The 26,043-nt window shown below is 39.1% G+C and overlaps 3 protein-coding genes across 3 annotated transcripts in view; all 3 read right to left on the reverse strand.

Annotated features, from left to right (window-relative positions):
• Positions 1-18,266, reverse strand: part of iars1 (isoleucyl-tRNA synthetase 1) — a 53,908-nt gene extending 35,642 nt beyond the window's left edge. Inside the window, exons 1-12 of the mRNA XM_061043183.1 lie at positions 18,183-18,266; positions 17,333-17,456; positions 15,603-15,759; positions 15,378-15,497; positions 15,009-15,091; positions 14,527-14,644; positions 14,295-14,442; positions 10,645-10,732; positions 9,184-9,244; positions 8,854-8,949; positions 6,267-6,389; positions 525-616 (exon numbers count right to left, since the gene is read on the reverse strand). Of these exons, the coding sequence (XP_060899166.1) occupies positions 525-616; positions 6,267-6,389; positions 8,854-8,949; positions 9,184-9,244; positions 10,645-10,732; positions 14,295-14,442; positions 14,527-14,644; positions 15,009-15,091; positions 15,378-15,497; positions 15,603-15,759; positions 17,333-17,451 (1,205 nt within the window). The 5' untranslated portion in view covers positions 17,452-17,456; positions 18,183-18,266. The remainder of the gene's footprint in view (positions 1-524; positions 617-6,266; positions 6,390-8,853; positions 8,950-9,183; positions 9,245-10,644; positions 10,733-14,294; positions 14,443-14,526; positions 14,645-15,008; positions 15,092-15,377; positions 15,498-15,602; positions 15,760-17,332; positions 17,457-18,182) is intronic.
• LOC132978124 (vimentin-like) lies at positions 2,903-4,986 on the reverse strand. The gene has a single exon (XM_061043184.1). It carries the CDS (start codon positions 4,876-4,878, stop codon positions 3,742-3,744), a length of 1,137 nt encoding a protein of 378 aa, XP_060899167.1. The 5' UTR covers positions 4,879-4,986; the 3' UTR covers positions 2,903-3,741.
• Positions 18,267-19,550: 1,284 nt separating the features above from the next.
• On the reverse strand, positions 19,551-22,734 carry rpl29 (ribosomal protein L29). Its single transcript, XM_061043186.1, has 4 exons — positions 22,631-22,734; positions 22,176-22,228; positions 21,914-21,978; positions 19,551-19,745 (listed from the first exon to the last, which is right to left on the reverse strand). The coding sequence occupies exons 2-4, from the start codon at positions 22,210-22,212 to the stop codon at positions 19,641-19,643; spliced, it is 207 nt and encodes a 68-aa protein (XP_060899169.1). The 5' UTR covers positions 22,213-22,228; positions 22,631-22,734; the 3' UTR covers positions 19,551-19,640.
• Positions 22,735-26,043: the final 3,309 nt, after the last annotated feature.

Here is a 26,043-nt window from a genome sequence, read left to right on the forward strand (position 1 = left end):
AGCACCTGTTTTCTATAAAATTCCAATGTAGTTTAGCATCTTCAGTTCTTTGCATCCTAGGCACAAAAAACCCTCGGCATCAGCTGTTTTGTGTCGCTGCAGTCTCAGCGCTCTCAATTAAAAACAGTTTAACTTTATGGAACACATCAATGTCACTTCCCCATCACTGACCAATAAAAATCAAGAAGAGGCAGGATTTCCAATACCAACAATGAAGACATAGGAGAAGTTTATCTCATGAACATACTCTTTTTTTTTTTCGAGGGTACAATTTCCAAGTTGAGTGCAGCTGTGAATGCCAGGACACCATTCCTTTCCATAATTTTTATATTTAGTTTCTACATTTTTCTTGCTAATGCTAATTTTAGTGCGACAACTTTCTATCAATATTAATCACCGTTGAGAAGCGCTGTGAAATTTAGGTCTTGGGTGCTGCCACTACAAAAATCTCAGTTGTGGACACATCCCTGAAATTCCACAGTGAAAGACAAAAAGTAAAACCTTTGGATTTTGACATTGCTCACCTCCAGCAGAAGGGGTAACTATGTTTAAAGCTGCTGGCATTGACGAGTCGACCCTTCTCCTTCAGCCACTTGATGATATTCTTGTCAGCATCCTAATAGAAAACAAAAAAGAACAGACAGAATTCACAAATCCGGCTTGAAGAAGTCACTATTAGAAGTTGTTTCTCAGACATTAAACTGTCTTATTCGCAAAGACTTGTTTCAAGTTTTTATAAGACTCTTAGAATTTCACATTCATTAATTCCTTTCAAAATAAATTAAGGACATACACTTTAATGAAATGATATTTAAAATGCTGATGTTACCGTCATTTTCTAAGCAAATTTGCAAAGCAAGATTCTTTAAATTCTGACATATCTGCCACATGAACAGAGGCTTTTATTAAACACACAATATGTTTCTCATAACTTTTCTCTGAATAAAGATAGTTTTCACTAGCGTCTCTGTGTACTGTAGCCTGTACTGATCACTTTACTCCAGTGCCCTGGATGTTTTCCACATATAACTAATACCTGCATGTATTAATGCGTATCTGCAACATCATGTTACAGATCTGCATGCCTCATATGAATTAACATTCTGCAATAAATGTGGCATAACAGTGGAAGAGTTTCTTCTAGATGACATCACAACACATTGTGCATCATAGATATGAATTCAATTTAACATTGTTTAATTAAAAACACTCCAAAATATATTCCCCCTATACTATAAAATGTGTCCTTTAAATACTCATGTTCAACTCTAACAAGATATTCAAAGCACAACCACAGTTCTTCTTATTGATATGTTTTTAAAACTATTGTATGTATTTTGTATGTATGGATATTTATGACATCAGCTTATTGTCTACATTTATATTTAGTTTTTGCATTAAATGTTTTTATATGTTAAATTAAAACTTCTACATGGTTAATCGAAATATGCTTTGTTGACTGTTTATTCAGCGATGGCTACCGCAGGAAAAAAAAAACAATAGTAGAGACCGACCGATTAATCGGCCAGCTGATAATATAGGCCGATATTAGCATATTAAGTAGCTATCGGTATCGGCTACTTTATCGCAGATATGCGCCGATATTTCTACATTTATTCACCAGTCAGAAAGTGTATTATTATTATTATAGACTTAGCAGTTCTCTGTCACCAGCAGAGTGTGCTGAATGGATTACAAAAAGCATTATCACTCTTCAGAGTGCCGGGCCATGAAGCACGTACATGCACAGTTACTCTCCAGTTGAGTACCCATCTTTTCTGAATTATATATATTCTACAAGTGTTAGATTAATGCATTTGAGGGATTAATACAATAAATGTGTATATCTATATTTATCTCTAAAGATCCAAATAGATTTAAGAAAGCTATCGGCCAATATATCAGTACCGCATTTTTTCTCTCCTTAATATCGATATTGGTATCGGCCCTAAACAAAAGCCCTTTATAAGTAGGTATTTTTTTATTTTTAATAATACTTATGTGCTTTTTCTATCTAGTAGGGAAACTCTGGATCATTGAACGCATTGTCACTTTATGCCTTCTTTTCAGAAAAACAAAAACCAATCCACAGCCAAGGTCACGAACAGCTCTCACAGTGATGATAAATGTCATTATGGAGAAATAGTCTGTTTGAATATTCAGCTCACTGTCAGCCTTGCGTCTCATCACATTATTTCATCTCACTCTAAACCTTACTCTGAGGTGAAATTCAAATGACGCTAATAAATGTGAATTTTCAGTAAGGTGCAAAGTGGCACACTGTTGGTCGTGATCCCTTTGTAGAGAGAGGGGTTTTAATCGTTCTCAGCTCCCAGTCAATGTTGTTATGCACTGACCCGGGCTCATTAAAAATATGAAAAGAACACCTGTGATGTGGAGAGTAAACCCATTTTACCACCTGGCCAATCAAGTAAAAACAAGGTTAACTTGACATGTTTGTACATTACTAACACATATTTGTGACTCGTTTTGGAATATCTTTGTTACAGAGGATCACAATTATCCAGCATGGGGTTATGGAAAACAGACACAAGGCTGGATGTTTTTTTTATGGTTTTGTTTATATGTGCTGTCCTGTATTTGTTTGTATTGGGCTTTTACGCTCTCAGTGTAAGGCAAATTCCCCTAGGGGCAATAAAGGTTTCATTCAATCATTCATTCTACCCCTTAGCAGCACATTTAGGATTTCTTCTCAGGATAAAGCAACATGTAAAGTAGTCAAATAATTGTAATTTCCTGGACCAAACTCAGAAAGAAATGCTTTTCAGCAGATTGTGTAAGTTAAAATGAGTTCATAGGAAGGTAAAGAGATGAACAGGGAGCTGAGAGAGAAAATGAGGAAAACAGGAAAGTCCCATGTGAAAGAAAAACAATCAATGCATTATTTTGGATGCACTCACTTCAATCTTTATTAAGTTACAGTCGGTCAACATTAGTGTAATAGTCATCTTTCTTCTAAACATTTGTAATAATCAAGTGGAACAGTAGACCAGTCGCAATACTGATATTTATCTGCGTTTATTTGTGTTGTTTAAAGGACAAACGTGTGTTTAGTAAAAGGAATTGAGATTTGAAAGTCATCGTAAGAAGCAGTCGCAGAGGGCTTGGTTTGGCCCGGCGTGAAAGGGGAGGTGAATTACAGAGGAGACCCGAGGGCTGTGATAAAATCCGATAGGAAGTGTACTGAAGATGAATGACAGTGACAGGGTGCAGCTGGCTAGGAAAGGAAGGAAGCAGCAAGAAGGTCATCTTGAAATGATGTAAAATTTGAACTAAGAACAATTGGGAAGCATCAAGCATTGACAGCAAAGACATAAGGGTAATGGGGTTAGGTGAGGTAAGTAACAGGGTAGTAGGGCTGGGCATCAAACCTCGATACTTTTTCAGTACCAGAAAAAATATGTCTATAGCACCAAGTATCCAAGACTGTGAAGTACATAAAAGGTGGCAACAAATGTTTGTCGAAGAGTACTTTGGTCAAATACTCTAAAGACTTGTTTGTGTTCTTATCTCTGTGCTGTAATGTATGTGTAAAATCAGGTACTTAATCAAAACATTTCAAACAATACGCAGCCGTTAGAGGAAAGAGGGTCAATTAGGGAAAGAATTAGAAAGATGGGGAAGAATTTTGAGTCTTCTTAAGTAGAATTAGCTGATCACTCCTCTCCCTGATGCTCTGCTCGTCTTCTCCGTTGACCTTGTTGACTCCTCATCCAGCAATCAGGCATCTTTGGCGATTCCCAGCCTCACCTCCTCCCCTTCCAGCAGCTTCCTGTAGGTGGCGATCTCTGCATCCAGCTTGAGCTTAATGTGCAGCAGTTCCTGGTAGTCTTGTAGATACTTGGTCATCTCCAGCTTGGTTTCGCAGAGCTGGGCCTCCAACTGAGCGATGACACGCTCGAATGTCTCCACCTTATCCATGTGGGACATCTCCATGTCCTCCAGCTGCTGCTCCAGAGCAGCGTTACGAGCCCTCAGCCCGTCGATCTGGTTCTGCAGGTCCGTCACTTGGTTGTGGAAGGTCGAGATCTCGTCTTTCATGGTCTTCATATGCTCCTCGTGTTTGCCGGCGTGCTCTTTGAGGGTGTCAAACTTGCTCTTGTACCACTTCTCTGCTTCCTGGACGTTGCGGGCAGCAACAGCCTCGATCTCTGCACGCATGTTGCGCAAGTAAGCAGCCAGGTCGGGCCGATCGCCATCCAGCTCTGCAGTAATCTTTGAGTCCTCGATCTGCTTCATGATGTCAGCCACCTCTTCATCGTGCAGCTTCTTGAGGAACTCTATTTCGGCCACCAGTTGCTCTATGCGCTTCTCCAGCTCAGCCTTCTGCAGTGTAGCGTTGTCGACATCCTGGCGAAACTCCCTCAGGATCATCTCTGCCTCTTCTTTGAGAGCCAGCTCTTCCTCCAGCTTTAGTCTCCACACTTCGACCTCTTCTTCGATGTAGCCCCGCTCAATATCAGCTGCTCCTTTCTCATTAGTCAGCGACTCAATCAGCTCCCGCACCTCTTTGAACCTGAGCTCGTATTCCTCTCCGATGCCTGTGGGGCCTCCCTTGTAGCGGCCCTGCAGTGCACTCAGCTCAGCTTGAAGGGCAGCATTTCTCTGCTCCAGTGCCTGCACCTTCTCGATGTATCCAGCGAACTTGACATTGAGCTCCTGCATTTCCTCTTTCTCATTGGCATGTTGCTGGTGGATCTCTGTTCCCAACTCGACGGCAGTGCCTTTAAAACCAGAGCGGCCACGGCTGTCATATGATGATCCACGGCAACGGGAAGGAGACGGGCTCTGGACCCTCACCCTGCTGTTTGAGCCACTAACCTGCAGGCTCTTCTGGGTGTAAGATGATGCTCTCATATTGCTTAAAACTCTGGGTTGGTCTTTTCCTTTACAAAGAAGCAGCTGTTGCAGCCGTTTGACTTGTCTTGTAGGAGCTCGAGTAGCGATTGTCGCACCCTCAGATCACATCTGAGTTTTTATGCGACAATAAAGAATGTCTCAGACAGCCTTGAAATTCACGCCTGGTTTTAACATATTTCAAAAGAGGATTATGACAGGCCTTCGGTGAACTGGTGCTGCATGCTCTTTATTAGCTAACGCTGTACTGTTACTGATCAGGCGGGTCAAGTCCACTCCCTGGCTTTTGCGCCAGGATGTGAAATAGTGATCAGATCAAGTATGACTGTTATTTTTCACTCACTACCCACTGAAGATGATAATGAAGTTTGGTGTGACAGGGAGGAAAAGGGCACCCAGTGCACTGATAAACATTGACTGTGTGTTCTGGCTGCACAACTTTGTGAAAATGTTATGGCGCTGATTCCCTTAACTCCTTATCATCAATTAAGTTATCCATATAAGTTCATTTCAAATTAGAGATGTTCGTATTTCCTGCTACGATTTCTATAACTGAATTTGAAAGGCGGCCCATTTACAGATCGATCCAATAGCAACGAGTGCCAAAAACAATAACAGCAATCACATCATATATCAATACAGGGTCTGTACCTGACAGCCATACTGTGTCATTCAGGTTTACTGAATTAATGCCATCGAATTTTCAAAAAGCTTAAATGTCATTCAAAACTGAAAAGATCGTTACAAAATCCAGGAAACAATCATTAAGTATGGAGGGCAGATTTTTCCCACCTATCGCTCTTGTGTCTGTACACTACAAGAGGAGGGCGCACATTTAAAACCTTGTGAAGATTAAAGAATAGAGGAATCTGAAACCAAAAGCAAGCAGAGTGCATAGTAAGAAACTTAGCAATCGTTAGCTGTCGCTTGGTCAGAGACTCCTCCTGATGTGCTCTCAGATCAGTGGATAGTGTAGCATTACTGGCGTACTTGACTTTACTTATTCCTGTGTTCTAGGCTGCATCTTTAGGCATTTCCAATACATTTATTTTAAATATTTCATATTCTCATTTATGTTACCAATAGCATAACTAAAAAAAAAAAGAGTATTAATAAAAATGATGTTGAGGAAATGTAACATTTAAGCAAAAATGCTCTGAAAGAATGAGGAAAACAAATCTTTACAGAAAGAAAGTGAGGAAATAGAGGAGTGATGGTAGAGTTGGTGCCAAGAATGGAGGAAATTAAATCAAAAGCTGAAACCACATTACGAATAACGCTGAGGAACATAGCCCATGTATCATGATGACAGTTGCTTTAACCAGGGCTAGAAAGCCTGAAATGTGTGCTTACCTAATCTACATGTAAATGTCTGATGTGTCACTCACTTTGACATACTGTCCCGCAAAGTCAGTGACCTCTGAAGTGAAGCAGCCCGAGGCGTCCACGGGGCAGATAGGAGCCTGGTCCCTCTGGATGATCTTGAATTCAGTGCACACCCTGTAATCATCCTACAGAGAGAATAACAAACAGTTTAAAGGGTTAACTGGGTGAAAGGATTACTAATATAAAATTAGTATTGTACCATATAGCAACTCACTGCAAATTTAAAAAACCTGCATTGACTGGGCTGGGTGTGGGACCTTTTGATAATTAATGGATTAATCAAAAAATTGACTAATCAAGACTGATAATTGTTGGTATCAGATCTCATAATTAAAAGCCATGCATGTCAGCCTATTACTCCAGAGTGATGTATTTTTCTCACTAACTAAGTAACCTTCTTTTGATTCTACCTTGACACAGGAACACATTAATCTTTACACTGAGGACAATGTATATAAAATGATTCATTATCTAACCCATTTCAGCAGCCACTGTCACCAGTTTAAAGATATGCTATGACTCCATATTAAAATCCTTGTTGTGCTGAATACTTTAAACAGTGTTGAAACAAGCCCTGCTGGTATGTGGCAGCCATGCATGAAAGATCTGAGTTGCTGTCCAGCTGTAAATGTATTTTGTATTCAAACACCCTGTCACGATCCAAGATGGATGACTCACAGGGTCATTTCACATCTTGTCATAACAACATAAAATTTGAAAAATGTGGGTCTGCGACACATTTCTTCTCACTGTAAATCTTCTGAGCAAATGTGTTTGTGTTTCAGATTGTTCACCAACTGATTGACGTGATTGTGATCACTACATAACAGTGTTGAAATGTAGGTGAGATATTGATGAGGAAGGTTTACTTAAGGGCCCTGTTGGGACTTAGAGGTGAGGAGAAAAATAAGAAGACAGAGTGTATCCACAGCTGGCTACAGCCAGTCACAGGGGTATTCATCTGCCCTTGACAAGGGCATCCAACCTATTAGCAATGACCCAATACCTCTGATAGCACAGCCACACTGGCCTTGTAACTGTATGTATGTATATTGATACTGCAGCTAAATATACAGATACTTCATAAATGATCTTCTATAAGTATTGATCAGACAAAAAAAACCCATGAAAGGTTGAAAGGATTCCAAATGTTGGAAGTATTCAACATTTATTCAAAACATAATCCCAAAGAAATATGATAGAAGGTACTGTCCCCAAAGTGAGTCCTAAACAATGTTGGTAATGCGTTGGCCCTCAGCTCGAGTTTTGAACTATGAAAATGATTCATGATATAAATAAATCCTACTGCTGTCATTTCTAGTCAAGAACTCTGGTTTACAATCAAATTCAGCATTATATCTATTTGGAAAGAGACAAATAAAACATGTTTGCATGTGTTAACTGTAGTACAAAGAAGCCACACTGTACACGTAGGGCTACAGGCACTAAACACAACAAAACATTAGCAAGTGTTGAACAATAAATTCACTTCTTTGATCATAAAAAAAAAAACACCTCTGTTTTTTCATCATGTTTTTCTGAAAAAAACACAACTGAATTGAGTTGCATCAGAAAAGGCAAAGCTTCTCTATAGTTGCCAAACCGAACAGTTCTCACTGCACTTGTTTTATTATAGAATCGAGGTCCACTCAGTGAAAGCGACCTGTTTCACTCCGAGGCATACGAGCGTCTACAGGACTTCACAATCAACCTTACCAAGAGTGACTTCTCAAAAGTACATTTCTCAACGCCTCTTACTTCAAACCACCCAAAGAAGTAAAGAATGTTTTAATTAAAAAAAAAAAAAAGAGGAGGGTGGGCGTAGTGAGCTCAGCAGAGGCTGGCGGGGCAAAGTGACAGAAGGGAGCCGGATCAACAGTATGGGCTGCTTATAGATCAAGACAAACAACTGTCTTCCTTCTTCCATGTTCTCAGCCACCACAGAACACTCAAACCTGTGCAAAAGTTAATTAAGGAAATGCTTGATGTATAACGTGCACTCTGTTTTGTCATGTCTTTAGGGTTGAGAGTCTTGATTACCAGTCTAATGCCCGAGATTATGATTTACTGTCATCAGTATTTGTCATTACTTCTATTAATTTAACCCTTTCTTTTAAGACACTTGTTGTTAGGTGCTAAGGCCCCACTTCTAATATCATAGTACATTATCAAGGCTTTTTTTTTCCTATCTCATATTTTTTTATGAACTCTCTTATTCTGGTGTTTTTAGTTGTTTTGAGGGTTAATGCTTTTTTAAGCCATATGCACAGCACGTTGAATACTTCTGTGTTGTAAATGTGCTTTAAAAGAAACACACCTTTCCTTAAAATGAAAGCTTTTCTATGTTTTGGCGATGTTAGGGATTTGATGGTTATTGTTTTCCTCATTGTTAATAATCGAGACCCTTCAGGTCATGTTGAGAAATGTAATTGGCATCATTTACATTCGTGTTTAAAAAAATACTACTAGATTGATAATGGTTGTAAGGTGTAAGCTCCAGACTGTTTTACAAGGTCAGACTGGTTACAACACTCATTCAGCAATAATAATTTAAAAAAAACAACAAAAAGACTAAAAGACAACACTTACAGCTCCAAAGTAAGGTGCCTGATGGACCACTCCTGTACCCTCCTCCTCCTTGACGTAGTTATCTGTCACCACCTGGAACGCTCCTTCCTCCCCACACTACAGCAGGATTAGATGAAGGGGGTGAGGTCGGGGGGGGGAGAAGAAGCGGTAGAAACAGAGCCACAGACAGTACGAGAGAGAGATTAAGAGACAGATTTAGTGACCGTAAGCGAAGACGCCAATTCGTAGTCGGACAGGTAATTAAAGTGAGACATGGGTCTGTCTTCATATTGATGTAAACAATAGATACAACTGTGAAACGGAGAGGACAAGAACACACATATTACTAACCTTGGAGAAGTACTGGAACAGAGGCTTGTATTTCTTCCCTTTCAGCGTTTTACCAGGAAATCTAAAAACACAACACAAAGCCCTCGATTCAATATCTACCATTTACCTTCCACGATGTCTGAAAACAAACGTGTTTAAATTCTTTTCATTCTCAAAACAGGAAACTGACTGAAGAGGCGGTATAAAATGATGCTTCAGGGGAGTCATTTCTTTCTGGAATTGTATAGGTCACTTTTAAAATCCTATTTCCTTCCCCCCACCTACTTTCCAATTTCTACGAGTCCCCGAGGGGTCGCAGTAGGATTTTATTTTATAAACTACTTTTTTGTCACCTTGAAATAGGTTCTGCATTGACTCACAATATTTTTATATTCCTGCTAAACCATAGGAATGGTTACTGTGTTGATCTTGTATATTTATTTAGGAAACACTCAGGGAAAGCACTTTACATCATCCCTGAACACAGAGAGAGTCAATAATCATTTGAACAGTTAACATAAAATTAGCAAGGAGCCAAGGGAAGGGGAAGATGATTTTTTTTTACTTACTTTCTTTCTTTTAGAAACTTAACAAATCAGATATGCATACTTATAAATGCAGGCTTTACTCTTTACAACTTCAAGATCTCACTTCTTAAAGTTTAAGTTTGTGATGGCAGCTGAGTCAGTCAAGATTCAAATTCAATTCAATTCAATTCAATTCAATTAGGGCTTCTATCAGTTCAAACATTTTCCAACACACCTTCCTTTAATGCCAGTTTAAAAGGTTATAAATGAAGCCTCTAATCCATAACTAAGATCAATAACAACGCTATGATATGGACTACAAAAAGCAGCATTTGTCAACAATGTCATTGAGCGGACTAAAGATGATTTGAAGGGTGTTTTAAAACGCACAGTGTGTCGATTCCACCACCAGGGGGCTCTCAATCAAAACAATAACGAAAATGTTGAGGCTGGCAGCGGAATCTCTCTGCTTTTTAAATTTTTGTTAGATATTTTAATGTAAACATTCTAATACAATTCTACATATTATACATTTAAAAGAACATGAGATCTCAGTTTACCAAAAAAATCTCAGTTATTCTCATTATCTTGATATTTCCGATCAGGCGGAGGGATGGGAAGGGTGTTTAATGAATACATTAAGCCCAAAACTACATTTTTCCTTCTGAAATCTAAACCCCCCAAAAAACACTTCATACTCAAATCATACTTTTCTGCTACCTTTGTATAAGCTTAACATCAAGTGTAGATTCTTATGAGAAACAGGGTTAAATAATCGACCGAAATCTCAAATGACTGAACCATGAATTTAGGCTCTGTTATGTGAATGTATCCATTCCAAACTGATAAAAACAGCCTCCCAAGAACAATTTACAAATAAAAACTTTCAACAGGTTTTTGTTAACATGTGTAGCATCATCCAAGTCGTACACATCGTAGCCTCTTGTGTACTTACTTGTCCAGGAGTGTGTACTCGCTCTCTGACTTAAACAGAGCTCCCAGCCTGGCCTCCATCATGATGTAGGTTTTACCTGTTGCATTATCTGAGAGATGAACAGAGGACAGAAAAATGCTTTCATTAGTAACAATTTAACACTCTGCTGTAAGGCATTTTTTAATCGAAGAAAAGTAGACATATCATTAACTTAAAGCTCCTTATATACAATCTTGTTTTGTAGAGTATTGATTTGAACAAGAAGGCATCCCATTTAAGACCAAATGCATTAGACACAAGGGCCTGCAGACAAATAAAGGGTGCCCCAAGAAGGAATCATAAAAATCGAAGTGTTTGTATTTCTTCTCTTCTTCTTTTCTTTACAGTTCCAGATACAAAAGCAACAGTACAGTGGGAATAAAGATACTGATCAATAGGGTGTAAAATGAGTTTTTCTACAATTCAACCAGCCCCTGCAGAGTGATTTATGTTTATTGACTGTATATCATTTATGATAAACAGCACCGCATCATGCCTGGTGAAAATCCAGGCTTCTAATAGCCTTGAAGCAAGTCTGCTTAACCTCAATGTCAAGTCCTGTTTCATATAAATACACTGAGCCATAAAGTCAAGGTCAGGTAAAGATTTCTTCATGTGGGTACAGCCATTTCACCAGCAGCAGAGCTTATTGAAAAGTTGCCACCTCATGCAGGATAACTGCCTGACATTTTAGGGAAACTGAGCCCTCCTAGAAAACTGGCCGAAGGGGGAATAGAGGAAAGATAAGAGAGCAGCAGGGACAACAGTTGTGAGGAGGGCAAAAACCAAATGGCCTGTGACAGTGAGACACAAAAAGAGAGAGAGAGAGAGAGAGAGAGAGAGGAGGAGGGTGCATCAATAAAAGATGTTTCTGTCTTCCCCTCAGTGGTGTGACAAATGACTGCACAGCTCAGACCTGCTGCTGCTGACAGCTTTCGACTCAAACAGAGGCAGCGAGGGAATGAAGACCGACACAAAAAGAGACAGACAGAGGGAAAATAAGGAAGGACAAAAAACAGGTGGATGTGGAGGTAAAGAGAACGATATGAAAATGAGAAGCGGAGTTGGAAAAAGAATGGAGCGAAAGAGGACAGGAGATAAAAAGAGAGAGTGAGCTGATACATTGAAAAAAAAACAAAAAAAAAAACTAGTCATTGGTATTCTGAGGCGGTCTCCCATGCAGCACAGCACAGGCAGTGCAGTCAGGATGGCAGACTGTGCTTCAACAGTGCCCCCTGCAGGATCAAAGAGGCTATGACGGAGTGTTATGAATCTAGGTCACCCTTTTAAAAACCCACCAGGTTCTCTCATCACAGGAAACCAAAAACCTACAGCAGGAAGGTAACACAAAAACACTAGCCACCTCTCTGGAGGGTTTTCTTTTTTTATGTATTACAACAAGGACATCGCTTTTTAAAGTGACCTGATTTTATGTTCAGGAACATATCTCAGGTCTGAATATCCCACATGAACTAAACTATAGTTTTAAAATACGATGACCTCTTTTTCTCTCCAAGGGAAGACATTGTGACATGTTACAGCAGGAAAAGATTCGGGATGGTGTTAGGCATGTTGGCGTAAATGGATGGCTGATTAAGACATTCAAATACAACAGTGACAATATCATTAAATGTTTTAGTTAAATGTTTTAGGGCTGCATCACTTGCATATAATCTTATTGTGACAGATATTACAATAGAGATATGATAATGAGTGTAAAGTGTTTTATTCTAACAAGAAAAATTAGAATATGGTGAGATTAGTATTTCAGGGCACTTCTGCAGTACTAAATATCAGAAGCTATTGCAATAAAAGCACAATCTTCTGCAACAGAGATTCAGAATTCAGACAAATTTGGATTTGATATTATTCTTAAGAATTGAACATCGCTAACACCATGCGTTACTGCAGAAATAATTTATGAGACTGTAATAATTGTAGCTGCAGTAGGTGAATCAAATACACTGGACTATAACTGTGTTTTTATACATATAATCTACATACAAATACATTCACTGCTGTAATATTATTTTAATTATAGGAAGCTCCATGTCTTTACTGTAGTGTTTTCGTATTGTATGACAATGTTAACCTTCAAATATCTAAATTCATTAAAAATTGAACAAACCTGTTACATATTTTTTTTCACCGGTGTATTCTAATACACCATCGTATTAGCAGAGAGAATCACTCCCATGATTCCCAGCCAGCCCGACATCATCTTTTGTTATTGTTTTATGGAGAGTTCCCTGGTGGCGAATTTTACATACTGTGCATCTAAGAGAGATGGCAGGTTTTAGGTTCAATCTGGATCCAACATCACACTTTTATATGTATTTCTTATTGATCATGCAGTTTTTATGTCATCATCACTTTCAAAATGATGTGGTGGAACATGCATTTATAACCTTGTTATTATCAATAGTGATGAACGCATGTCTTATTTGTACTGTGTTAAATCTTAAGGGTGACGATGTTTATAATGATACACAAACATCAGTTATGCCTGAGCATCCACTCACTGCTCATTAAAATCAGGTATCTGGTTTGTTGTAGATAAAACCAAAACTTGCAGCCACAGTGAGTCCCTCTTCTTATTTCATCAGCTAACACATAGCCACAGGCTGGATAGTGCACCAACACATTACGGTACAGAAATCCCTTCCTCTGGGTGCAAATTGCAAAGGCAGCAGTCCTCCTCCTCCTCGGTTAATTTGTTCTTGTTTGTTCTTTCGGAATAAAAACACCCATAAGCTGATACTGTGGACCACAACATTAAACCCACAAGGGAAACAAGATTTTCAACAGGAAACTTTGGCTCTAGGCTACAGTGTTTTAACAACACTGTCCCACAAAACAACCAACCCAGTTATTCAAGTGATCCACAACGCAAACATGTTTGAGGACAGGGTGCCAGAGCAGATATTTCCCTTTACCCCTACAAGGACAGCAAAAAAGAATGGTGTCTTCTTGACATGAAGATGAAAGTAAGCTAAACACTGAAGAACAACTTCTGTTCATACAAAACATCTCAGACCAACAAGCTCTGCAGAGAGGAATCAATTCTTGTCAGCACATTGGTGATTGTTTTATCAGCTGGGGACTAAACCCAGATTTTCAAGAAACTGGGCTTTACCCTTATTCCAAAACACACACCAAATGTTGGTTGGTTTCAAGTATGTGGATGCATCTATGTTCACACTAGACAAGTGACAACACACAATCAATAAGCATACATTACCCATGAGTGTCAGGTTGATGGACACTAGAGTCTATTACTTTTTTTAAATGTTATTATTGGTTATTTTTTTATTGGTTGGTCTGCTAGCCCCTGGCTAGAGACATTAGTAAGCCTAAAATGAAACTGAAGATGTTGGACTACAATCAGAAAAGGTATCTCTCTTTCTGCAGAGCATTTAGTTGTTTGTAGACCCTAGGTAGAAGAATACGATGGGTAGTGCATCTAGCATCTTAAGATACTAGTAAATTGATTGCAGAAGGGGCTGTTCTCTCAAAGGGAAAGAAACAGTAACTTTGAATGCTGTTTGTAAACCTAGGGAAACCACAAAAGAGAGGTAATACAGTTGGTATCTAGTCTGTGGTGTAGCCTTGTTTCAAGCTTCGTCTCTCACCTTTGACCTTGACGTACAGGAACTCGGGGTTAACACACAGGGCCAGGTTGCTTGGTAGTGTCCAGGGGGTGGTCGTCCAGGCGATCAAAGCCACGTCTTCATTCTCAACCAATGGGAAGTTGACGATCACAGATGGGTCTTGAACATCCTAGAGACAAATATTAAACCAAGATTAAGTCAGTTTCTTACTCACAGCTAAACAGAACATGCTGTGTGTTTGACACGAGCTAACCTTGTAGTTCTGGTGGGACTCGAAGTTGGAGAGCGGCGTGTTGCAGGCAGTGGAGAACGGCATGACTTTGACACCTCGGTATACCAGACCTTTGTCATACAGCTGTCTGAACACCCACCTAAAGGCAGAGAAGACACATGGAACCTTAAAGAAGGAAGCAGAGTCAGACTGCGCACAATGGACTCCAGACAGGGTAAGTCTGGTTTCTATTACATTTTTCATTATATATTGCTTTTAGTGTTCTACTCTAAGTAGATTGTGGTTTTTCATTGACATCTGTGTACTGCAACAATCTCCCTGAGGATGATAATCAAGTTAAAGTTGAAGAAATGACTCAGTGGAATCAATAGAGATTGCTGACGAAAATTATTTTGTGCTTCAACTGTATTAAATGGAACCTAATTGTTATTTACTGTTATGTAAAATTGCACATCTGTAAGTCAAATCTTGTACTTGGAAGAAGGAAAATCTGACTTTCGCACCAAACAGTCTCCATAAACCAGGGGTAGAGAGTCTTGTAATCGTTTCTGAAGTCAATCCATCTTCCCATTCTCCTCACTGAATTCTAGGATCCAAAAGAGACATACATTAAGCATATCAAAACTACAAAATTGTATACCATCAACTTGTTATTAACGATTGTTTTTAAGCCAGTCTTTATCAAAGGCTGGGGAAAATGACAGAGGGGTATAAAACTCGTATATGAAAAAGGATATTGTGCACATGTGAGATATCTAGGTAGTGGAGCCTTAATATATTTTTGAGAGGATTCAGGTCAATCTACCGTTGGACATTTGTCTTGTAACTGTAGGAACTCTCACATGATCATACTACACATCCTGCATGCTCACCTCCCACTCATTGGAGTATCTCATGACGATGTTCCTGCACTGCTTGTTGTACTCGGCAATCCCCATTTTTGCCACATCCTCAGGCCCTTTGATCCCAAGAGTCTTGTCAATCTCATACTCCTACAAAACAAAGCACAAGGCACATAAAACACCCACCAATACATCTGTAAGTATACAGAAGAACTTTAAGTACAGTTTTGTGATATCCATGAAAAAGATTTTTACCACAGGCAGTCCGTGACAGTCCCATCCAAAGCGTCTGTCCACATGGAAGCCGCTCTGGTGTGCGAAACGAGTGACAATGTCTTTAATGGTGCCGGCTAGGATGTGTCCATAGTGGGGTAGACCTGTGGCAAAAGGAGGGCCATCGTAGAAGGTGTACCTGGTTGGAAAATAAGCAACATGTGTTTGAGGTCTGGAAGTATTTTCCACTTGCAACCTTAACACTGCTCTGTTATTTGAATGCAGATATGGTTGATTATACAGAAAAGGCAGCATTTTACTGCTCTGTACAAGAAAACAGAGCATGAAAAGATACAAAGAATGATGCTGATGTCACAGCTGTTTGATCCACACAATAATGCTGAGATCTTGTCAGTTACACGCTGGTATTTACAATGAAGTTTGTCCTGGAAGTGTAACTAAACAAATATTCTGTATGTCCTCTTTCAACCACTGTTAGTAAACAAGATCTGCTTGTGGCCAAAGTTCTCCTTAGCTAATGCAGTTTTATTCAGCAAATGTCATCCTGACATTAAAATCTTTGTTGGCTGAAAAATAAAAACTACATCATTTTGAAAAATGAAATAAATGCACACATGCAGTAGTTTTCAGCAAAATACAACAACACCAGCAGAAACCACCCCTAAAGCTATATATTACTTTTGAGGCTCTTTCCAGTTATTTTGATTGAATTACTTGATTAACTTAACAGATCAGCTTGTAACTCCAAATGTAAATTGTTTGTAGTGACTGACTTAACATTCAATGACCCCATTCCTCCACTGGCCTGAGCATGGTTACCTCTTGTACATAACATCACAATGCAACACATGCATGTTTATGTTTTTATGAAGCAGGCCTTGTTTACAAGACAGACTCGAAAATAAAAAAAATATAATAGGGACGCGTGGTCGAGTCCGCGTCTGCACATCTGAGAATAACAGAGAACATGACACACACTAGTTAAAGGAACTGGACTTCAGAGGTACAGATTGCCTTGTGTGAGTGCACCCTTACAATAACTGGTTAGCCAGGAAATGCAGCTTCTTTACTTGGCAGTCCAACAGCTGGTGTGACAATTATAGTGAACAATCAATCCTTCACCTCTGCCAATATCACAAGATACAACAACAAGGCATTGTTGCTGTTACTCTCCGTGCAAAGACGGGCAAGTAGTATTTGCTACATCAAAACAATTTTTCCCCCCAAAATGAAATATGATTACATTTTCTCGATTGATATTTTAACATTTTTGATCACCTATAATATTTACAGGACTAGTTTAGAGAGTAGGAAAATGTAATCATGTTTGTTGAAGATCATCATATTAAACCGTACATATATCTTTTAAAGTTTAGAATTGCTTAAAGCAGTAAATGTCAATTCAAATTAAACAAATATTTTAGCTGTCTTGAGTGAAACTCTTAACAAAATTAGGGTCATATTTTGCATAGAAAATCTTTTTTTTGATTGATTGATTGATTGTAGTTATTTACGTGTCATGCACACAAAGTGCCCAACCCTCATGGGTTTATAAGACAACAGAAATTCAGTGTCAGTGGTTAACATTTCACAACATTAGAAAGATGCATGTTCCTGTCACAGTTCAGTCTTAAACATTGTATTTTGTCTCTTCTCCCAGGCTCTGCACATAAAATCTGTTATAGCAAAGGTTCCTCTTCTAAAGCACAACTCCACGATTAATAATAACTGTAAAGCAGAAGCAGTTTTACTTGGGCCTGTGCTTGGACTGTCTGAGGCATTCCTGGAAGCAATCCTTGTCTTTCCACAGCTGTAAGATCTTCTCCTCCTCGGAGGGAAAGTTGATGGACTCAGGGACCCGCTCCACCATGACTTCTGCCACAACACAGAAAAGACAAAATGCAACTTAATAAACTTGTAGAGCAGGATTACACAGAAACAAATTCAAGTGCAGTATCTCTAAAAGATCAAATAATGAACATCTCCCTTCCACATCAGGAGCTTACCTATTCATTAAAGGCCATTGACAAACAACAAAGACTAATTAAAGACCTAAATCTTACTGATAGCACAAACTCACTTATCCACATTGAAACAAAAAGGCTTGGCCAAGCTACGATTAAACCTACATCTGATGAGTAAGCCAGTCAAAGTTAAATATTAACTTCTTGTATGTCTTCTTGCCTTCACAGTTAATTTTGTGTCTTGTTAGTAAAAGTTATCCATCTGTCAAAACCTGTCACAGCTCAACAGAACATGCAGTTCTTTTATTACTTCAGGCACAAAATTATATCATGTGCAATGTATTTGTTTCCATGTTGACAAGCAACCGCATAAACATTACTAAAGCTATTTAAACGAGTCCAATTAGATACTTTTCACAACAGTTAGTCCACAAGAATGACGCCTCCTTGTTGTTAGCTGACAGGCTAAGCTAGCCAGTTAATGCTACATTTAACTAGTTAACTCATGCTCAAACCGGCAGCAAAGTTTCTTAAAAGCAGCGCTTGAATGTTCACATGCATACGCAGTTGTAATATCAAGCGTGAACGTTTATTAACCTTCACGTCGTGGGTGACAAATCTGAATGAATACACTCACATGTTGTCTGGCCCCGGCAGCCAAAAGAGACAAGAAATGATGCAAGCTGGAGTCAGCGTGACCGGAAGTGACGACTTTACGCAGACTTCTTAAAGTGCGACTGTAGCGTGTAGTAGTAAAATGAAAAAGTATAAGAAACAAAAATGCTTAAAAACTGTTCCACTACCATATACTAGAGACATTATCTTAGAACAAGTAAAATAGGTTTTGCTGCATAAATCTAGAAAGAGTAATTGAGGCTTTCGCTGGTTTTAATCTCTCATTGTCTAGTCAGAGACTTTGATTGATTTGAGATAATAAAAAAATAAAAAAAATACATCTCTATTATTAGTACTCTTTTAACTGATGACAAAGAAGATAATTGATAGCAATGATAATTTTCTATAAGATATTAACTAGTGAGTAAACTGCGTAGTTACTATATATTCTTTATCGATTAAATACAAATTTCTATAACATTATGTTCTGGTCATGTTTTGTTTCGCTTCAAGGCTTGGGGGTTATGATGTTTGTATGATGTTTTTCTATAATGTTACAGCTTACAAAGATTCAATGCCAACTCCAAAAGTTTCCCCCAACTTCACCCGTGCCCATCCCCAATTTTCAGCAATGAAAGCTCTTTATGTCACTCAATACATTTGAATCTGTAAATTTGCACGTCCTCATTTTCTGCCCGATTTTACAGTGTACATTTCCAGTTTTTTTTTTTTTTTTTTTAAATATCGTTTGGTGCTTATATCTTACAAGCTTTTAATGCAGGCTTTTTAAATGTCTCACTTTTCTCCATGGTATCACCTCTTTCTTCCAAGACACAGCTAGTATGTGACCCAAAATATGCATTAAGTAGGCATATGAATTTCATGTCCAGCAGTCTTAAGTCTAAAAAGGCCACAGAATCAGCTTAATGATTTTCTTATTTGACCAGCAAGCACTTCAGCTCAAATTTCACAATTAAGGTTGGTAGTTTGGATCAGGCTTCTACTGATAACTGAATGTATTAGTAAGTGAAAGGCAAATAATAAACTTGCATCTTTGGACTTTAATAATAACATTCACTCTTCATCAGAATACAGTGGTTTTAAAAAAGCAGAATTCAATCATGTCTTTTTCTGTCAGTTGTTGGCATTTCTCTTATATCATATATAATGAGTACATCTAAATGGGTGTTCTTAACCTGCTTGGTGGGAAATGTTTTACCAACACATATCCAAAGTTAACCCCTAACTTGCTTAATCCCTTTTTAAATGAGAACCTTCTGAACCTATTTGCCCTAAGGATCTTTCTGCATTTTCGTATGTTATGCAATGGGGAGTAGACAGTAGAGTAGACAGAGGCAGAGAGGTTTTAATAAAAATGAACAATCAGATGTTGGTTTGTTAACAAAGCATAGCTTTATTGTGATGGTGGAAACATGAACATATGCAGACAGGGAAGTGACCGGAGGACAGATCATTTCACTCAAGGTGCTGCTGCCTGAGGTGCTGCCGCCTTCTGCGCTGCCTTCATGCCCTTCTTGTTGTGCTTCTTGGCAAAGCGCATGTTCCTCAGGAATTTAGGGTCCACCTGAAGGAGAGAGAGCAGACAGGGAATTGAGCAGAGGGGACATACATGGATGTATTAAACAATACCAAGATCTATTTTTATTAAGCTTAGTGGTTGGAAATCTTACAAACACAATAAGGCAGATCAAACATGAGCTAAGACACACACTATCACTTGATAGAGTAGTTCATCCTAGTGTTGCATTTCAGTGGAAAAAAATAAAGAAAATCAGCGACACAAACCACACTGGCCTGCAAATTACTTTATGTGATGCGAGTGGTTACATTCACAGCGGATCACTGACAGTAAGCAGTTACCTAGATTATCATGTTTTCATCCAGAGATTTATCTCTGAAGCAAATTTGTTCTCTTTACTGTTCCATCTACGCTACCTGAGTAAAGTGAGATTTGCTACACATTAAAACCAGTCTGCCTTAAACCACATCACAGCCAGTCTTACAACTTGTATTATACTTCAGTCAAGGCTTGATGTAATGTATCATATTGTCCTTATCCACAAAAGTGGGCAAACACAAGGGCTCTCCCTCCTCCCTCCATTGCTTCCCACACTATTTGAACGAATGTGTGCTCGCATAACTCAAACTACTTTGAGTTTGGTGAGGGCCAATCAGCGTCAACAGGTGAGGCCAATGTGAACAGGCTTAGAGAAAAGTGTAATGTGCAGAATAACCTCAACTACCAAAATTATAAAAATTTAAGCATAAGAAGGTTCATGACATTTGATGTTGAACATCAATATTTGCATAACAGCCAATGTCTCCCGCTCTAATCACCTGCAGAGCATCCAGACGCTACTCAAAGGCTTAAGTTTCTCACCCATAGCTTGTTTTCTCTGGTCTGAATCATGGAGCTATTTGTTACACTGTTTCATAATAACCTAAAAGTTTGGTCTATGATAACACTGGGACATTTACAAACAGACCTAAATGTGTGATGCACGAGGAAAATGCTCTTTCATTGCTTGGAATTTCTTATGGGAAAAATCTCAGAAAAGTTGATGTACTGGAGTCGCTGAAAGCGTTTATCAAGACAGTTCAGGGAAAGGTGCACGTTAATCAGAGCGAGTAGATTTTGGAGTTTTCATGTATTCATGAAAATTGTTGGCTTACTTAGTCATCCCACCAAATCTCTATGAGCCACGGCACCTCCTTAGTCTATCTACGATGTATCATGCTGCTGCTGCTGTTGTAATAGTAGTGAAAGGCTAAGCCTAAAACCTACCCATAATGCACTGCGTGACTGGCTACCATAGCTGGTTTAATTAAAAAACCACCACAACGCTTCCTGCAGTTCGATCGAATTGAAGTCGGTGCATGTTCTAACTATAACCCAAATGCACCAGAGTCCCGAAACTGGCCAAGACAGCGGTCTCAGTACAGTGTTCTGATCCGCATCAGGGTTTGAGTGACAGCTTTCACACCAGTGCAAACAAACCTCACTCACTTTGCAAACTGACTCAAATTTGTTTTAACTGAACCAAACAGGTTAGGTTTGAAAACGCCCTTACACATGGATGGATAAAAAATTTATTCTGAAACAGTATATACTTAACGGTTTGTGAATATAGCCAATATGTGTCAAACATTTTAGGTCTGCAGGGTTAACCTTCCAGGACAGAAAATCTGGAATCACATCTGTTTCATGTTAATGAAAGTGGCTGTTTCTGGGATAATATCACTACCATATAACATGTACAACAGTATAAAAAAAACACCATTATGCAGTCGGATGTGCAGTAAAATGTATGAAGCAGAAACACTGCTTAACATGGACAATGTCATCACCCTGCTCGCTTGCTTGCAGTGAATGTTTGTGATTCACACATTTGTTAACAGTGACGTCACCATTTTTATTCTGGGGGCCGGCAGGAGAAAGTCTTGGCAAAGAGAAGGCGACATTTGTTTTCACACATGCACCTCACAAAAGTAAACTTCCCAGACTGATCAATCTTGCAGTGAATGCATTTACGTTATTAGCTCCTTCACTTGGTTATTTATGAGTTTAATATCTTATTGCTGACCTGCAACATGCACCTCCCACTTTGAGGAGACTCAACTTTGTTTTGTTTAATCTAACGCCTTACAAATCTGATTTTTCTGATTAATCTGGTCTTCTGTGAGCATGCAAACATCAATATCTGACAGCACAACACTGCAACCAATACCTACCCCCTTCAGAGACTCGTAGCGCTGAGATCTGGGCTTGTGGATGCCATTCCTGTGGGCTTTACGGGCTGTGCAAAGAAGGAACAATTAACAACACAATACACGTACTTCTCAAACAACTTCACAATCAGCAAATTACACTAACACACTTTGCAAGTAACTTTTAAACAAGGAGATAACATTGCTAAACATCATCTGCCATTGCTATGTGGCGTAGAAAATGTCTGTTTATTCATTTGTAAACAAGAACTACAGGCTTACTTACACTGGTTGTGGGTGGTGTGGTTCTTGGACTTTGCCATTTCGACACTAGTTAATCTGAACAGAGAAATGGGAACATATAGTTGAGCATCACTTCAGTTTGCATCCACTTACTAAGAAGTAAACAGATGTGAAATTAATAGACAACTTCAAAGCGAAACAATAGCAGTCAAACATTAATTTAAACGTACATATTGGGACCAGAATATTACATGTAAACAATGTAAATGAGACTCGTTTGGCTGCTGTGAGGAGGCTGCTTTGCTACATTCAGCGTTAGCATTTTTTTAAAGTGCCTATTTCAACCATTAATAAGCATCACATCTGCAACATACTGAAGCGGACGGATACGTAGTGGAGTGCTTTATCAAAATACGCTGACGTTTTGGTGTGAAAATGTAAAACGCACGAAGATTGATGTAGATTTTAAAAGTCAAAGTGGGTCGGAAAACTGTATACCTGCCACACGAACAGACGACAACCGGAAGAGAAAGAGGTTTACTCCCGGTAGAAAAGAAGAAGAGTCAAGTCAAGGCGAGGAAGCTGCCGGACGGGAAAGACTGGTCTGTTTTAAGACACTGCCGCCTTTAGGTGGTGTATGATATGACAGGTGTGATCCCGCTGATTAGCCACACGGTGTCACCATCTGTTCATATGTACGAAACCCTCATATTGGGAAAAAAAGTCATTAAAGATGAACTCTATAATTATTTAGTTGGAGATCAGAAATTAAAGAGTTAAAATTATAACACTTACTGATTGAACTTGAAGGTCATTCAATTTGTACTTATAGTTGCATTAGCTCATTAAGGACTTTGGGTTGGGGACAGGAGGGACGCCATCAAGTCCTGATGCAGGCCAAGTTTGGAAATTGGGACCGGCAGCTAGAGCGGTGCCAGTTCGCTTTTCGCTTTTTCGAGGTTTTGTTTGAGGAAAGGCACGGATGGCTCGGGGTGCAGTCCCTGTACTGCCCCTGACTCTAACATCTCCCCATCAGGGATGTGCTGAAATAGAAATCCAACCCATGACTTTGAGATTGAGAGGCCCTAATATTAGGTTGCACACTTTGCACGAGATGCCAAATATTTGTTTATTCCCATGGAAACTAGTATTTAATGAAATTCACTATAAGTAAACTTGAATGCAGCCGTTAAGTTTAAATAGGTACTCAGACTCGATTGATGACTCAATCTTAAATTTGGTAAGGATGATATGACACTTGCGGTCAAAGTAGCCAAATCTTGATCCTTTTAGTGGACTGTCTGCTTCTTTTAGTTGCTCCAAGCTGAGGTCACAACACTGCAGCCAGTGGGCCTATGATGAGCTGATGGACAGATTGTAAAGCAGCCAGAATTTATAGACAGATCCACAGAGATTACAGAGCTGCTGGCCCTCCTCTATGCTGTGATGGATGGGAAAGGATGCACAGCCATGTGACTGAGCTTACATCTCTCTCTAACACACACACACACACACACACACACACACACACACACACACACACACACACACACACACACACACTGGATCACACGCAGAACCAAAGTATTTTTTTAAAACATGGCCCTAAATTCTCCTCCTTCATTCCTTTCGTCTCTGTTTCTTTCCTTTCATCTCTCCTCTCATTCTGGGCTGAGGCTGGGTGAATCCCTGCTCAAGCAGAAGAAATCATGCAGCAGCAGCAGCATCCTATATTTAGACCCCCGTTGGATCATATGAGCCACTCTGCAGCACTCGGTTCTGCTCAGTAAAATTACAGATTTGGGTACATGTGTTTTTTTTTCCTTGATCTGATAGCGGTCAAGAGAGGGCTTTTTACATTTCCTGTGATATTTGTCACGCATGCTGGTTTTGCAGGTGTGGGAGTGTGAGTTTACACTGCAAAATGAACACATCTCTGGGTATTTTTACAGTAGGCCTATTATTTGTGTGAAATTTATTAAGGAGGATATTTTTCATTCACTGAAAATCACAATTATCACAGCTCTTGAAAAGCAGAGATTATAATATCAGAACACACTGAATGGTATTAAAGAAACATATTCACCATATACTCACAATAACCATCTTCTTCTTATGTTTCAGTCGATAAAACAACAAAAAGAAAAACTAGCCTTTAACCACTTACTAGCTCATTTCGCTTTAAAGATTCTACAGAAAATGAACTATCCGCTGGAGTTGACCTATAGGCAGTTAAGGAAATGCTTTTGTTCCCTTCTGAAGTACATTTGTAGACTAACCAGTATTGACCAAACACGTATCATCAGCAGGCGTTGGCTTTAGCAGAAAAAACAAACCCAAGAGCAAAAACAGGCAGAACTCAATCTGCCGTAATGGCGTGCCAACTGGCATTGGTGGTATCTGATGACATTTTATTTATCTCTTTAAACTGATCAAACAATGTCAATCTGAGCAACAAATCATCTTGATGCTGTGCTGCAAAAGCCAATCAGGGTTTAGATATCACAACTTCCTGGAATTCCTCAGAAATAATTGATCCAACCTCCATTCATCAAACAAGCATTTTAAAATAGTTTTCTTCTTCTAATTGTGTTTTTTTTTTGTTGTCAATTTTTAATCTATTGTATTTAATTATTGTCCATTCTTATGTTGTATGCTGATTGCTGGCTGTATATATGTATTTTACTGCTGACTGCACAACAAATTGCCCCTCACAGGGATAATCAAGACAACCTTGATCTTGATCTTCATTGAATTGATCAGTTTGTGGTAATGATCTCTTTGATTGAATGACAGGAAGAAAATCACATAGCTACAGCATGTACAGTTAATGAAGGTTTTGCAGACTGAGCAGCTTCCTCTGAGATGCTGTACATTATTTGCCACCTTTAATCAGCCTCTAGGGGATCGGGACCACCTGCACTGCTCTGTTACCTGGACAACATCACATGCTGCTACCATGCTGCTGCAGGGCTCTCCGTGGCTTCGTTTCACTATCTGTCAGTGTCACTTTGCCTCTTCCACTCTGTTACTTGCTCCCCTCACTGTGCATTAAAGTACATGTGTTTCTTTAACACAATGCCGAGTAGGATGTACCGTATGTGTCAGACATAACTCGTCAAAATCATTTCATTCTTCATTAATGCAGTTATTATAGCTTTATCTTTGAATTAGAAGTTGCTTCATTCTCAGTTTTTCATTTGCGCTAGTATTTGTTATTAAGGTTACACAGTCATCATTTTAAAGGAACACAGATAGGTTATTTAGGTACTTTGTATTAGTGGGTTTATTCTTTGGTGATCTGTTGGTAATGCCTTAGGGTTCCAGGGCGGCTGTTGCTCAGTTGGTAGAGTCAGTCGTCACTTAACCGGAAGGTCAGGGGGTTCGATCCCCAGGTCCTGCATCCACATGTCCAATGTGTCATTAGTTTCTTCTGATGGTTACATTATTTAGCAACTTCTGCCATCAGGATGTGAATGGGTAGGTGTGATTCAGTGTAAAAGCACTTTGAGTAGTCATATGTGGAAAAGCACTATACAAGCTCAAGTCCATTTACCAGTCGAGATTGTGTTGTGCATCTTCTCTCAAACAATAAAGGTTTCTTTATATCTCAATACTATTTTGCCTTTTGACCTTTATTGTTCACAAAAGGACTTTAAACTTGAGAACATGTGATTTTATTGGGTTCATGTTATCTGAGGAAAGATAGTTTCTGTACAGATTTAATCCTGAAAGATTTTAAGGGGTTCCATCTCACCAGGTCTGTATTTATCATGCAAACATCCAACTGATGGCTACGTATACAATCAATCAGAAACTTATCCTAAGTTATGTTACAGCCTGCTGTAGTCTGCAGCTTTAAACATAGACAAACAAACTCTGTTACAATGTGCTGTGTTCGTGTTCGGAAG

This window comes from Labrus mixtus, chromosome 7, assembly GCF_963584025.1.
Source record: "Labrus mixtus chromosome 7, fLabMix1.1, whole genome shotgun sequence".
Taxonomy (NCBI): domain Eukaryota; kingdom Metazoa; phylum Chordata; class Actinopteri; order Labriformes; family Labridae; genus Labrus; species Labrus mixtus.

Bases quoted from the DNA above. Each gene is read 5' to 3' on its own strand.
- LOC132978124 (XM_061043184.1), bottom strand. From the start codon at position 4,878: ATGAGAGCATCATCTTACACCCAGAAGAGCCTGCAGGTTAGTGGCTCA.
- rpl29 (XM_061043186.1), bottom strand. From the start codon at position 22,212: ATGGCAAAGTCCAAGAACCACACCACCCACAACCAGT. The intron at 21,979-22,175 runs GTAAGTAAGCCT...TTCTTTGCACAG, and splicing joins CCACACCACCCACAACCAGT to CCCGTAAAGCCCACAGGAAT. The intron at 19,746-21,913 runs GTAGGTATTGGT...TCTCTCCTTCAG, and splicing joins GCTACGAGTCTCTGAAGGGG to GTGGACCCTAAATTCCTGAG.